Source organism: Salmo salar, chromosome ssa21 (genome assembly GCF_905237065.1).
Source record: "Salmo salar chromosome ssa21, Ssal_v3.1, whole genome shotgun sequence".
NCBI classification, from domain to species: domain Eukaryota; kingdom Metazoa; phylum Chordata; class Actinopteri; order Salmoniformes; family Salmonidae; genus Salmo; species Salmo salar.
The window spans coordinates 41,575,539-41,589,156 of record NC_059462.1 but is presented as its reverse complement, the minus strand read 5'-3'; the positions used below and the strand labels follow the sequence as shown (position 1 = coordinate 41,589,156).

At 41.2% G+C, this 13,618-nt stretch overlaps 1 protein-coding gene across 22 annotated transcripts in view; it reads right to left on the bottom strand.

Annotated features, from left to right (window-relative positions):
* Nucleotides 1-13,618, bottom strand: part of LOC100194727 (nebulin) — a 104,030-nt gene that overhangs the window by 46,107 nt on the left and 44,305 nt on the right. For all 22 annotated transcript variants that reach the window (XR_006761217.1, XM_045704778.1, XM_045704785.1 and 19 more), the window contains 24 exons: nucleotides 12,949-13,056; nucleotides 12,358-12,669; nucleotides 12,022-12,225; nucleotides 11,719-11,823; nucleotides 11,450-11,557; nucleotides 11,006-11,317; nucleotides 10,665-10,868; nucleotides 10,410-10,514; nucleotides 10,072-10,179; nucleotides 9,671-9,982; nucleotides 9,319-9,522; nucleotides 9,013-9,117; nucleotides 8,672-8,779; nucleotides 8,260-8,571; nucleotides 5,821-5,925; nucleotides 5,504-5,602; nucleotides 5,208-5,309; nucleotides 4,862-4,969; nucleotides 4,260-4,571; nucleotides 3,222-3,326; nucleotides 2,961-3,065; nucleotides 2,436-2,540; nucleotides 2,139-2,246; nucleotides 1,671-1,781 (listed from right to left, as the gene is read on the bottom strand). Coding sequence is in view for 21 of the 22 variants with exons in the window: in XM_045704778.1 (XP_045560734.1) it covers nucleotides 1,671-1,781; nucleotides 2,139-2,246; nucleotides 2,436-2,540; nucleotides 2,961-3,065; nucleotides 3,222-3,326; nucleotides 4,260-4,571; nucleotides 4,862-4,969; nucleotides 5,208-5,309; nucleotides 5,504-5,602; nucleotides 5,821-5,925; nucleotides 8,260-8,571; nucleotides 8,672-8,779; nucleotides 9,013-9,117; nucleotides 9,319-9,522; nucleotides 9,671-9,982; nucleotides 10,072-10,179; nucleotides 10,410-10,514; nucleotides 10,665-10,868; nucleotides 11,006-11,317; nucleotides 11,450-11,557; nucleotides 11,719-11,823; nucleotides 12,022-12,225; nucleotides 12,358-12,669; nucleotides 12,949-13,056 (3,867 nt within the window). In the remaining variant the exon portion in view is untranslated. The remainder of the gene's footprint in view (nucleotides 1-1,670; nucleotides 1,782-2,138; nucleotides 2,247-2,435; nucleotides 2,541-2,960; nucleotides 3,066-3,221; nucleotides 3,327-4,259; nucleotides 4,572-4,861; nucleotides 4,970-5,207; nucleotides 5,310-5,503; nucleotides 5,603-5,820; nucleotides 5,926-8,259; nucleotides 8,572-8,671; nucleotides 8,780-9,012; nucleotides 9,118-9,318; nucleotides 9,523-9,670; nucleotides 9,983-10,071; nucleotides 10,180-10,409; nucleotides 10,515-10,664; nucleotides 10,869-11,005; nucleotides 11,318-11,449; nucleotides 11,558-11,718; nucleotides 11,824-12,021; nucleotides 12,226-12,357; nucleotides 12,670-12,948; nucleotides 13,057-13,618) is intronic.

Sequence of the window (13,618 nt, the reverse complement as noted above, 5' to 3'; positions counted from 1 at the left end):
TAAAGGCCTTATTGGTGGTGCTCTAGAGCTCTGTCAGAGTGACCATTGGGTTCTTGGTCACCTCCTTGACCAAGGCCCTTCTCCCCCGTTTTCTCAGTTTGGCCGGGCGGCCAGCTCTAGGAAGAGTCTTGGTGGTTCCAACCTTCTTCCATTTAAGAGTGAATGAGGCCACTGTGTTCTTGAGGACCTTCAATGCTGCAGCAATGTTTTGCTACCCTTCCCCAGATCTGTGCCTCGACACAATTCTGTCTCGGAGCTCTACAGACAATTCCTTCGACCTAATGGCTTGGTCTTTCCTCTGACTTACACTGTCAACTGTGGAACCTTACATAGACAGGTGTGTGCCTTTCCAAATCATGTCCAATCAATCGAATTTACCACAGGTGGACTCCAATCAAGTTGTAGAAACATCTCAAAGATGATCAATGGAAACAGGCACCTGAGCTCAATTTCGTGTCTCATAGCAAAGGGTCTGAATAAGGTATTTCAGTTAAAAAACAATTGCAAAAATATCTTAAAACCTGTTTCACTTTGTCATTATGGGGTATTGTGTGTAGATTGCTGAGGATTTTTTTTTTTGTGTTAATCAATTTTAGAATAAGGCTGTAACGTAACAAAATGTGGAAAAAGTCAGGGGGTCTGAATACTTTCCGAAGGCACTGTATACTATAGTACTAAAAACTATAGCCCATAAAATTGTCAGAGACTCTAGTCACCCAAGTCATAGACTGTTTTCTCTGCTACCGCACGGCAAGAAGTACCGGAGCGCCAAGTCTAGGTCCAAAAGGCTCCTTAACAGCTTCTAACCCCAAGCCATAAGACTGCTGAACAATGAATCAAATGGCCACCGGACTATTACATTGACCCCCCCCCCCAATTTGTTTTGTACACTGCTGCTACTCGCTGTTTATTATCTATGCATAGTCACTTCACCCCTACCTACATGTACAGATTACCTCAACTAGCCTGTACCCCCCACACACTGACTCGGTACCAGTACCCCCTGTATATAGCCTCATTATTGTTATTCTTATTGTGTTACTTTTTATTACTTTTTACTTTAGTTTATTTGGTAAATATTTTCTTAACTCTTCTTGAACTGCACTGTTGGTTAAGCGCTTGTAAGTAAGCATTTCACGGTAAGGACTACAATTGTTGTATTCGGCGCATTTGACAAATAAAGATTGATTTGATTTAAAAAAAAAATTATAGCAGTATCATATCTTACTAGATAAACTGTAGATATTTTATACAATTCTAGCAGTATTATATCTTACTAGATAGACTGTAGATATACTATAGTATTATATCAGTAATATATTTTCTGGATATACTATAGTATTATAGCAGTAATATATTTACTAGATATACTGTAGATATACTATCGTATTATAGCATTATTATATTTTTTAAATATACTGTAGATATACTATAGTATTATAGCAGTATCATATCTTACTAGATATACTGTAGATATATTATATAATTATAGCAGTATTATATCTTACTAGACAGACTGTAGATATACTGTGCAGTACTATAGTATTATAGCAGTATTATATCTTACCAGACAGACTGTAGATATACTGTACTATAGTATTATAGCAGTAGTATATCTTACTAGATATACTGTAGATATATTATAGAATTATAGCAGTATAGTATCTTACCAGGCCCTTCTGTTTCTCCTGTTCTCCACAGCGCATCACCTCAGGGAAGTCCACCAGGGTTCCAGCCAGGTAGTGGCCCTTGGCCTTCTCATGGGTGTCATGGTACTTAACCTGAAAGGTTTCAGTTTCAAAGAAAAAAACTAGTATACATAGCACAGCACAGTGGACAAACAATCTCTGCTATATTTACATGTTTTGCATCTGCTTCTGTTGCCACAGCAACATATACAACCACTAGCAGTTACTAATCGATATGATCAGATTAGAAGACAAACGGACACACATTTAACACATTTTAAGAAATCCAATATATTACCAACTATTCTGATTAGATTTAATAGTACTAAAGTCACGTGTCAGTTGCTCTTTAATTATTATTTACATTTAATAGTAATAATCATCATATTCTTTCCTGTTAATCATGATATTTGTATTGTTGGTTGTCAAGAGACTATAAATTAGACTCACGTCGCTGACAATCTCCCTGGTCTTCTTGGCTCCGACTACAGGGATGTAATGGGCGTCCAGCTGGTAACCAGTGGCTTTGCTTTCATCCCAGGCCAGTTTGTAGTATTTCTACAAATGACAACAAAACAATCCACAATGTAAAAATCCTTTCAACATGTATTTATTTTGTATAACATAGAAATAATAAATGTATTAATTATCTACATTATTAAAATGATATTTTGTATATAAAATTAGACATTTATGCAGATAGGTGTTTCTGTGAAGACCAAGTCCTATGGATGTAGAGTACTTTACCTCACTGATGACCTTGGCGACCTCTCTGCTATGGGCCAGCTGGGGTGTGTCCTCTGAGCCGATGTACTTGCCCTTCTCTGCATTGAAGGTCTCCTTGTATTTCAGCTTTACAACATAAGGACATATAGGCACAGGTTATGATCAATTTGAAGGATCCCGCTTAACACAATGTCCTCACTTGTTTCTCTGAGGTATGGGTCAAAGGCTATCTGAATGAGGTACTCTATCCTACCAGGGTTGCTTTCAAATAATAATTTGAAACAGTGGAAATGTGCATCCAAAAAAGGGAATATATGTACAATGCCATGATCAAGTATTTTTCCCCCTTTTTTTTATTTGTAAACTCAGGTTCACTTTATCTAATATTATGTTTTGGTTGAAGATCTGATAACATTCAAGATCAAAAATATGCAAAAATAGAGAAATTCAGAAAGGGGTCAAATACTTTTTCATGACCCTGTAGTTGTTTTACTTTTGGTAAACTTAGCTAAGATAAAATCTAAAGTAGTAAAATAATTCAGTCACATCACTGAGGTTAAAAGCATTGATGGTGGCCAGGATAATCTCAGGACGATCCACGATGTGTGTGTATTTGGCAAAGTTGTCTTTGGCATCCTTCTTGTAAAGCCTCTGCAAAAAGACATTAGAGAGAGAGAAAGACATGGTAAGAATTTACTGAAGGACAGCAAACACATACAGTACTAATGACTGAGATGTGAGCAGCAGAACGTGCCCAATGAAACCTAGAACCATACCCACAGCTTGGATACAGATAAAGGAACCTACCTCGTTCATGATCTTCTGGGCATTCCTGACTTTGACGTGATCGACACAATCGGCAGCAACCCATCCACATCCACGGAGCCATTCCAAATCGGCCTTGTAGACAACCTGCAAACAGACAGAGGAGAGCGTCAGACAAACAATCATTTTACCTAGAGGCATAAAAGGGGGGTGGGGGAGAGGGAGAGAGAGAGAGAGAGAGAGAGAGAGAGAGAGAGAGAGGAGGGGGAGAGAGCAAGAGAGTGAGAGAGGGAGAGAGAGAGGGGGAGAGGTAGAGAGAGAGAGAGAGAGGGAGAGCGGGAGAGGGGGTAGAGAGAGAGGGAGAGGGGGAGAGGGGGTAGAGAGAGGGAGAGGGGGAGAGAGAAAGAGAGAGAGAGAGGGGGTAGAGAGAGGGAGGGGGAGGGAGAGAGAGGGATAGAGATATACACTGAGAGTACAAAATAGTAGGAACACCTTCCTAATATTGAGTTGCACACCCCTTTTGCCCTCAGAACAGCCTCAATTCGTTGGGGCATGAACTCTACAAGGTGTCGAAGCGTTCCACAGGGATGCTGGCCCATGTTGACTCCAATGCTTCTCACAGTTGTGTCAAATTGGCTGGATGGCCTTTGGGTGGTGGACCATTCTTGACACACAATGGAAAATGTTGCGTGTGAAAAACTCAGCAGCGTTGCAGTTCTTGACACACTCAAACCAGTGCACCTGGCACCTACTACCATACACCGTTCAAACGCACTTAAATATTTTATCTTGCCCATTTACCCTCTGAATGGCTCACATACACAATCCATGTCCCAGTTGCCTCAAGGCTTAAAAATCCTCCTTTAACATGTCTCCTCACCTTCATCTACACTGATTGAAGTGGACTTAACAAGTGATCTCAAAAAGGGATCAGATTCACCTGGTCAGTCTATGTGATGGAAAGAGCAGGTGTTCCTAATGTTTGGTACACTCAGTGAATATGTATCCTGGAAGCCCTAAAGCATAACGGACATAGTGTAATTGTTAAGTTGTGTCAGGTAGGCCTATCTATCTACTCACGTCACTCTGAAGGTCATAGGCTTTGCGGGCTTGTGTGACATCAGTGGAGTCTGGCAGACAGGTCCAGTTATGTAGACGGGTCCTGTAGTGGTCATCATTAACCTGGACCTGGCATTTTTTGGCTAGTTCAATGGTCAGCATGTCCACTGGGAGGTGGAACTTGGTCTTGGACTTGTTGAAGTCCTTCTTGTACAGAGCATCACTGGCAATCTTGGCTGAGTTAATAGCCAGCATGATCAGAGGGTCATCTTCGACACAGCGGGCTCCAATGTGGTGGCCAGCCTGCTTGCGATAATCTGCCTTGTATTTGTGCTGTGAAAGAGATACGTAAAGTATCAAAGTGTGCCTTACTGAGTGGAATTGAATTGACTGTTTATTTATACATACAGAGACTGCAATAGAAATCTAAGCATTTAGAAATAAAATGGCACTGAGAAAATGGATATGTTGAGTCACTTACACACTCCACAGGATATTAAGAACATTATGTAGTCAATGTTATCTTTATTGGGAGTGAAGGGACACTACTGTTCCATTACATTTAGATGAGATAAGTATCAATGACAACCTGTTTAAATAAAGGAAAACACTGTGATACTCACGTCACTCTGGACTTTATTGTTGTGGATGCACTGCTTGATGGGAACAGCATCTCCGGGCATGAAGAAGCCGGTAGCTTTGACCTTATCCCAGTCCTTGGTGTATAGTTTCTGTGAACAGGAAGATAGATAGGAACGGAGATTACAGTATGTAATGGTAATATTTTGTGACTACACTACATGTATTAGGAGCATTTTCTTCTGTTTTTCTTTGTTATTTATTTAAAAATGGAAAGTGGAATTCCCCTCTACCTTCATTATTCTTGATGCTTTATTCAGACTGGCAAAGGCATTTTGAGCATTTCAAATGTCTGAGAACTCTGATGTAAAGAAAGAAAAGGTATCTTACCGGATGGAGATTCTTGGCCACTTCTCTTGCTGTTGCCAGTCCTGGGGTGTCTGTGATGGTGTACTTAGTCTTCTCTGTGTGCCACAGTGCACGGTAATTAGCCTGCACAAAAAACAAAACACAAAAGCAATTGATTAGTATTGTACTTAATGACTACTATTCTTGTTGCTTCAACAGTCCACTGTTGTTTTCCTTTGTTGTGATACCTATTATCCACAGAATGTGAGAAGTTCCAAAAACATTGAGATTCTTTCATGTGTTATAACATGTCAGAATTGTCCCATGTCCCGACCCACCTCATTGAGGATCTCTGCAGCGTTCTTGGCGCAAACCATGTCTATTCTGTCCACAGGAGCTGTGAACTTCTGCTGATCCAACTTGACACGGTAGCCTCTCTGCAAGACAATATCAACAATGTCTACATCAACAACAACAGTCAAACCAAAATCAACCATCAATACATGTCATTAAATGTTAACCTGTTTCAGTCCACAAATAAAACAAATCAGGCAGATGATAGACACTTGCTTGCAGGCATATATTACTATATAACTATACTATCATATTATTCTATAATTATTATTACGTATATTATATGTTTTAAATTACTTACATCAGCCAGGACCGCTTGGGCGTGTTTCACTTTCAAGACCTCCACAGACTCATGGGGGTTCCAACCACATCCCCTCAGCCACTCCAGATCAGCCTTGTACACAGCCTGGGAAAAGACAACAGGGTGTTTGTATTGGCATAGGGGTCAATGTGTCACTAAACACTGATAGCCTTTCCCAAATATGAATGAACAGAGGGTTAAAATCAACAAAGATATATGGGGTGAGGATGTCCCTGAAATACTTTGAGGTGAATACAGCATATACAACATATTATGATAACCAACTAATTACAATTTCATACAGGGATAAAAAAAAAAGGGATGAGAAGTATTTATTAGTATTTATTTTATTAGTATTCCCGAAGTGACTCTTTACACTGTATGCAAGAATTTCCTTTGTGTTGTCTAAGGAATGATGCATTATCTCTCCAACCCCCATTCTGTCCCACCTCTGGGTAGCAGAGATTATGTTGTGATAACATCATGTCTCTCTCTCTCTCATCATCCCTAGAATATACCTTGTAATGCTCGTTAATTCTTTTTTAACTTAAGTTTACGCCTTGTATAATGTATCGTTCATTTTACAAAGTAATTAAAAACACATTTCGAATTCCATTCTCAGACCTTTCTTGATTGCCTATTATTGTAACTCAACTATAGTCTCTTGCATATTGCTAAATCATCTTTATGGTGTCAGATATTCAGTTTAATATACTTTCATTATATTAATTGCAGTCTTATTATGGGTTGCATGTGAGGTGTAGACAATATGCATATATACTGCTCAAAAAAATAAAGGGAACACTTAAACAACACATCCTAGATCTGAATGAAATAAATAATCTTATTAAATACTTTTTTCTTTACATAGTTGAATGTGCTGACAACAAAATCACACAAAAATAATCAATGGAAATCCAATTTATCAACCCATGGAGGTCTGGATTTGGAGTCACACTCAAAATTAAAGTGGAAAACCACACTACAGGCTGATCCAACTTTGATGTAATGTCCTTAGAACAAGTCAAAATGAGGCTCAGTAGTGTGTGTGGCCTCCACGACCTCCCTACAACGCCTGGGCATGCTCCTGATGAGGTGGCGGATGGTCTCCTGAGGGATCTCCTCCCAGACCTGGACTAAAGCATCCGCCAACTCCTGGACAGTCTGTGGTGCAACGTGGCGTTGGTGGATGGAGCGAGACATGATGTCCCAGATGTGCTCAATTCGATTCAGGTCTGGGGAATGGGCGGGCCAGTCCATAGCATCAATGCCTTCCTCTTGCAGGAACTGCTGACACACTCCAGCCACATGAGGTCTAGCATTGTCTTGCATTAGGAGGAACCCAGGGCCAACCGCACCAGCATATGGTCTCACAAGGGGTCTGAGGATCTCATCTCGGTACCTAATGGCAGTCAGGCTACCTCTGGCGAGCACATGGAGGGCTGTGCTGCCCCCCAAAGAAATGCCAACCCACACCATGACTGACCCACTGCCAAACCGGTCATGCTGGAGGATGTTGCAGGCAGCAGAACGTTCTCCACGGCGTCTCCAGACTCTGTCACGTCTGTTATGTGCTCAGTGTGAACCTGCTTTCATCTGTGAAGAGCACAGGGCGCCAGTGGCGAATTTGCCAATCTTGGTGTTCTCTGGCAAATGCCAAACATCCTGCACGGTGTTGGGCTGTAAGCACAACCCCTACCTGTGGACGTCGGGCCCTCATACCACCCTCATGGAGTCTGTTTCTGACCGTTTGAGCAGACACATGCACATTTGTGGCCTGCTGGAGGTCATTTTGCAGGGCTCTGGCAGTGCTTCTCCTGCTCCTCCTTGCACAAAGGCGGAGGTAGCGGTCCTGCTGCTGGGTTGTTGCCCTCCTACGGCCTCCTCCACGTCTCCTGATGTACTGGCCTGTCTCCTGGTAGCGCCTCCATGCTCTGGACACTACGCTGACAGACACAGCAAACCTTTTTGCCACAACTCACATTGATGTGCCATTCTGGATGAGCGGCACTATCTGAGCCACTTGTGTGGGTTGTAGACTCCGTCTCATGCTACCACTAAAGTGAAAGCACCGCCAGCATTCAAAAGTGACCAAAACATCAGCCAGGAAGCATAGGAACTGAGAAGTGGTCTGTGGTCCCCACCTGCAGAACCACTCCTTTATTGGGGGTGTCTTGCTAATTGCCTATAATTTCCACCTGTTGTCTATTCCATTTGCACAACAGCATGTGAAATTTATTGTCAATCAGTGTTGCTTCCTAAGTGGACAGTTTGATTTCACAGAAGTGTGATTGACTTGGAGTTACATTGTGTTGTTTAAGTGTTCCCTTTATTTTTTTGAGCAGTGTATATATAAATATTACCCAACTACAGGATCCCTATTAACAGTTGTAAAAGCAGAAGCTACCCTTCCTTGTGTCCAAATATGGTAAAACTCACATCGCTCTGCAGATCATAGGTTTTCCGGGCCTGGACGACATCAGTGGAGTCTGGCAGACAGGTCCAGTTGTGCAGGTGAGTTCTGTAGTTGAAGTCGTTAACCTGGACCTGGCATTTCTTGGCCAGTTCAATGGTCAGCATGTCCACTGGGAGGTGGAACTTGGTCTTGGACTTGTTGAAGTCCTTCTTGTACAGAGCATCACTGGCAATCTTGGCTGAGTTCAGAGCCAGCATGATCAGAGGGTCTTCCTCGACACAGCGGGCTCCAATGTGGTGGCCAACCTGCTTACGGTATCCCTCGTGGTATTTGTACTGAGGGGAAAAAAGGAGGATCAGAGAGTTATTTCCACTGACTCCATTGAATCAAGTGATCTAAATGAAATGGACGCCGACTTCAGTCATTTTCTCTTACGTCGCTGATGATGTCTCTAGATTTTCTGGCCTTCAGCACAGCGATGGCGTCCTCCTTGATGTGGTATCCCTTAGCCTTGTCAGCATCCCAATCCTTAGTGTACAGTTTCTGTGAAATGGAAAGATCATTGAGTTGGTAAGTCAAATAATAATATCTGGGCATACTGTTATGTGATTATAAACAAAACATGTCTACAGGTCTCTTTATTTGTGTATCTAAATCAATCTCATTATATTGTTGTTGACTGAATCTGTTCATTGCACATACTATAAATAAAAGAAAGGACACATCCATAGTACGTGCCTTGGCAGTGTGCAAAGCCTTCAGTGAAGCAGACTTACGTTGCTGATGGCGATAGCATTAGCCTTGGACAGCACAAGAGATGGTAGATCATTGTTCAGGTGGATATTGGTTTTCTCAGTATCCCAAACCTCTCTATATTTCCTCTGTGAAAAGCAACAAACACACACAATCAAAAGAGTTAATGATAAATCCAACCACTGTTATCACAGACTAGATCTATATTTCACAAAATATCTATCTCTGCAGTTACCAGAAATGCTTTTTTACAAAGAGACCAAGATAACAGGTCAGGTTTGGCTACTTCAATAGAAGGACACTTCAATGGCTAAAAGCCAAGTACTCACATCACTGAGGATGTCAGCGTTCTGCTTCGACAGGACAACCTCTGGAGAGTCAACAACACTGGTGAACTTGATTGAGCTGGGGGGCTGGCGGTACAGCCTTTCGTTAAGAATAGTTTGGGCATTCTTAGCCTTGATGACATCCACAGAACCCTGAGGCAACCAGCCACACCCTCTGAGCCACTCCAGATCAGCCCTGTACACCGCCTGGAAGGAAGGAACCATGGTTCAGGTAAAGTAATTACTCCTTATGGGATAGTAGTGCAATAGTTGTTTGAACTTCAATGGTTGGTATGTAGAGTAAGGATCCAGTGTTAGCCAAAACGGATTGCACCATGATTCTCTGTGTACTTACGTCACTATGCAGAGAGTAGACCTTCCTGGCGCGGACAACATCAGTGTTGTCTGGCATGCAGGTCCAGTTGTGCAGTTTAGTTCTGTAGGTGAATTCTTGGATCTGGAACTGGCTTTTCTTGGCCAAGTCGAAGGACATCATGTCAAGTGGAATGCTGAACTTGGTCTTGGTGAGGTGGAAGTCCTTCTTGTAGTTAATATCACTGGAGATCCTGGCTGCATTGGCGGCCAGCACAAGCAGAGGGTCATCCTCAACGCAGTGAGCTCCAATATGGTGGCCACACTGATTGCGGAAGCCGGCCTTGTACTTGTACTGAAAAAAGAGAGGACTAGCTAAGTATTGTGTTGTTTTTTATGGTGGCTGCCTATGCTCATTCAGAGGAGATGGATATACAAACTAACATCACTGATGATCTCTCTGCTCTTCTTGGCATGTTGGACAGCAATGGCATCCTTATCCAGGTGATATCCCTGTCCGATCATCTCGTTAAATCCCTCACGGTAGAGTTTCTGAAATAACACCATTATATATTTAGTGCGCTCATTCGAAGGTACTGTAATTCATTTCTTAAAAATATGATGCTAAAAAATTGAAGCGGTTGAAAGAGTCAAATCATGTAGAGATATAGATTTTTATATATATATAGAGATATAAAGAGACATAGCTTTAGAGAAACAGATCTACATCAACTTGAGGAAATGGAAACAGCTTGAAGGCGTGCAAAGTAAGAAAGACCTACGTTGCTCATGGTGATCGCGTTGGCCTTGGCCAGCACAAGTTCTGGAAGCTCATTGCCGACATGGATTTGGATCTTATCAGCCTCCCACTGTTGAACGTACTGGCGCTGAAACATAAGAAAACAACGGCAATGTTATAAGAAAATAATGTATCTCACTATTTTTAATATTAGTCTCTGCATCCTGTGAATCTGAATGTACAGTATGTATACCTGAGTTCAATCTCCCTCCACTCCAGAAAGACGGAAGCACATTACCTTGTCCATTATCTGGGCATTGGCCGTAGCCAAGGCATAAGGCATGTCATCGGTTGTGGCGGTAAACTTGAAGTTGCTTGGGTGCTCACGATATTTCCTCTCGCTCAGGATCTCGCCGGCCTTCTTGGCTTTCTCAACGTCGATCGAGCCAATAGGGACCCAGCCAGTGCCTTTGAGCCATTCCATATCAGCCCTGTACACAGCCTGGTTTTATATGGGAGCAGCAGAGGGAAAACAATTTGGTAAGAAAGTACATTTTGAAGGTATAATGTTTGTCTTGTCCTGAAATGATAGGTGAGGCCTACCCTCATAACCTTAATGAGTGATCATAATCTACTTACGTCACTATGCAAAGCGTAGACCTTCCTGGCCTGGACGACATCACTGGAGTCTGGCAGACAGGTCCAGTTGTGCAGGCGAGTTCTGTAGTTGAAATCATTGACCTGCATCTGGCATTTCTTGGCCAATTCAATGGTCAGCATGTCCACTGGCAGGTGGAACTTGGTCTTGGACTGATGGAAGTCCTTCTTGTACAGAGCATCACTGGCAATCTTGGCTGAGTTCAGAGCTAGCATGATCAGAGGGTCTTCCTCGACGCAGCGGGCTCCAATGTGGTGGCCAACCTGCTCGCTGTAGCCAGCCTTGTACTTGTACTAAATGGAAGCAAAAATGTATATACACTTGTACTTTAAGTCAACATCACATACATGATGATAATATGTTTGCATCAACTCTTGACATTTTTCAAATAATGTGAAAAAAGATGGAAAATATCCAGCACTCACGTCACTTATGATCTCTCTACCATGCTTGGCAGCTTTGATGGCGATGCAATCGCTTTTCAGGTTATAGCCCTTCTTGTACAACTCCTCTAATTCAGCTTTGTAGAGTTTCTGAAAAGGTATATAGGGACACAGCTTAGAAACAGAGCCAACACATTATTAAGAATCACTAGAACTTTACAAGAGCTTCAGAGGAAGTCTTAGGTTACACAACATTTATTGAATGTGTAATATAGTAATGTATATAGTGAAGGAAGCAAGAGGGACCTTACGTAGCTATTGTTGATCGCATTGGCCTTGGCCAGCACAAGTTCTGGAAGCTCATTGCCGACGTGGATTTTGATCTTATCAGCCTCCCACTGTGCAACATAGTTGCCCTGAAATAGGAGAAAAAACATGATTATGTTATAAGAAAATAGGAATAAGGTAATATTACATGGGATTTTAATTGCGCATTTGTCAGACCCAAGGACCTTGAAAATAGCTACCAGAAATGTAAGATTGACCATCTAAACCACTGATCTGAGTGATAGACATTGTTACAAAAGCATCTATGTATTGAACATTTCACCAACCTTGTTTATGATCTCAGCATTAGCCTTGGCCAGCACCATAGGCATGGAGTGCATGTCGGTGGTGTATTTAAGAGAATCTGGTTTCTGCTTGTAGAGGCGATCGCTCAGAATCTCTGCAGCTTTCTTAGCTTTCAACACATCCAGAGAGCCAATGGGGACCCAGCCAGTACCTCTAATGAACTCCATGTCAGCACGGTAGACAGCCTGGGTTATGGAGAGCATCAATTAACCAACCAACCAACCAAATACACTTACTGTAGACATTTAAAAAAACTTGGAAGTTTGTCATGGAAAAGAAATAAAGCATTTCATATAGTATATTGAGAAGGAGCTTACGTCACTGTGCAGATCGTAGACTCTCCTTGCGTGGACAACGTCAGTGGAGTCTGGCAGACAAGTCCAGTTGTGCAGGTGAGTTCTGTAGTTGAAGTCGTTGACCTGGATCTGGTTCTTCTTGCACAACTCAAAGGCTATCATGTCCAATGGGAGATGGAACTTGGTCTTGGACTGGTGAAAGTCCTTCTTGTACAGAGCATCACTGGCAATCTTGGCTGAGTTAATAGCCAGCATGAGCAGAGGGTCTTCCTCGACACAGCGGGCTCCAATGTGGTGGCCAACCTGCTTGCTGTAGCCAGCCTTGTACTTGTACTGAAATAGATCAGAAGAGAATTTGACTTCAGTCAGACAAGGACTTCCTTATAAATCAAAGACATTCCAAGTGTATTTATGCCTGACATATTCACTTTTCAGGAACTGATTCAGGAATTTATTCAGGAATTCAATTCAGAAATTGTCATTAGTATAAGACTTTAGGACTATAATAATTGGGAAAATGTCCTAAAAATGACATTTACACCACTGATAATGTAGTTTGAGGCTTTGAAAAAAATATATATGAAAAAAGGGGGACAAAAATACAGTACTCACATCGCTGATAATCTCTCTACCATGCTTGGCAGCCTTGACAGAGATAGCATCGACAGGAAGGTAATAACCCTTCTTGATGGTTTCATCAAATCCTTGTTTGTACAGTTTCTGTAAAAAAAGTATAAGGAACAAGCGTTTAAAAAACTGAGTCGCAAAACATTGAAGAGGTTGAGAGATATATAGAGATATAGAGAGATAACGAGATAGAGTTATAAAGATATAGAGATACAAAGACAGATATATAGAGATATAGATAACTATATGGAGATAGAGAAATTAAGATATAGATATACAGAGATAAAGATTGAGATAAAGATATACTATATATAGATATAGATATTCTATACAGAGATATAAATATACTATATAGAGATATAGATATACTATATAGAGATATAGATATAATATGTAGCGATATAGATATACTATATAGATATACTATATAGAGATACAGATAGAAAGATATAGATATATAGAGATAAAGATATAATGTATAGAGATATAGATATTTTATACAGAGATATAAATATACTATATAGAGATGTAGATATACTATATAGAGATATAGATATACTATATAGAGATATAAAGATACAGCTATATAGATATAGAAATAGAGATATAAAGACATAGATATATAGATATAGATATACTATACAGAGATAGATAT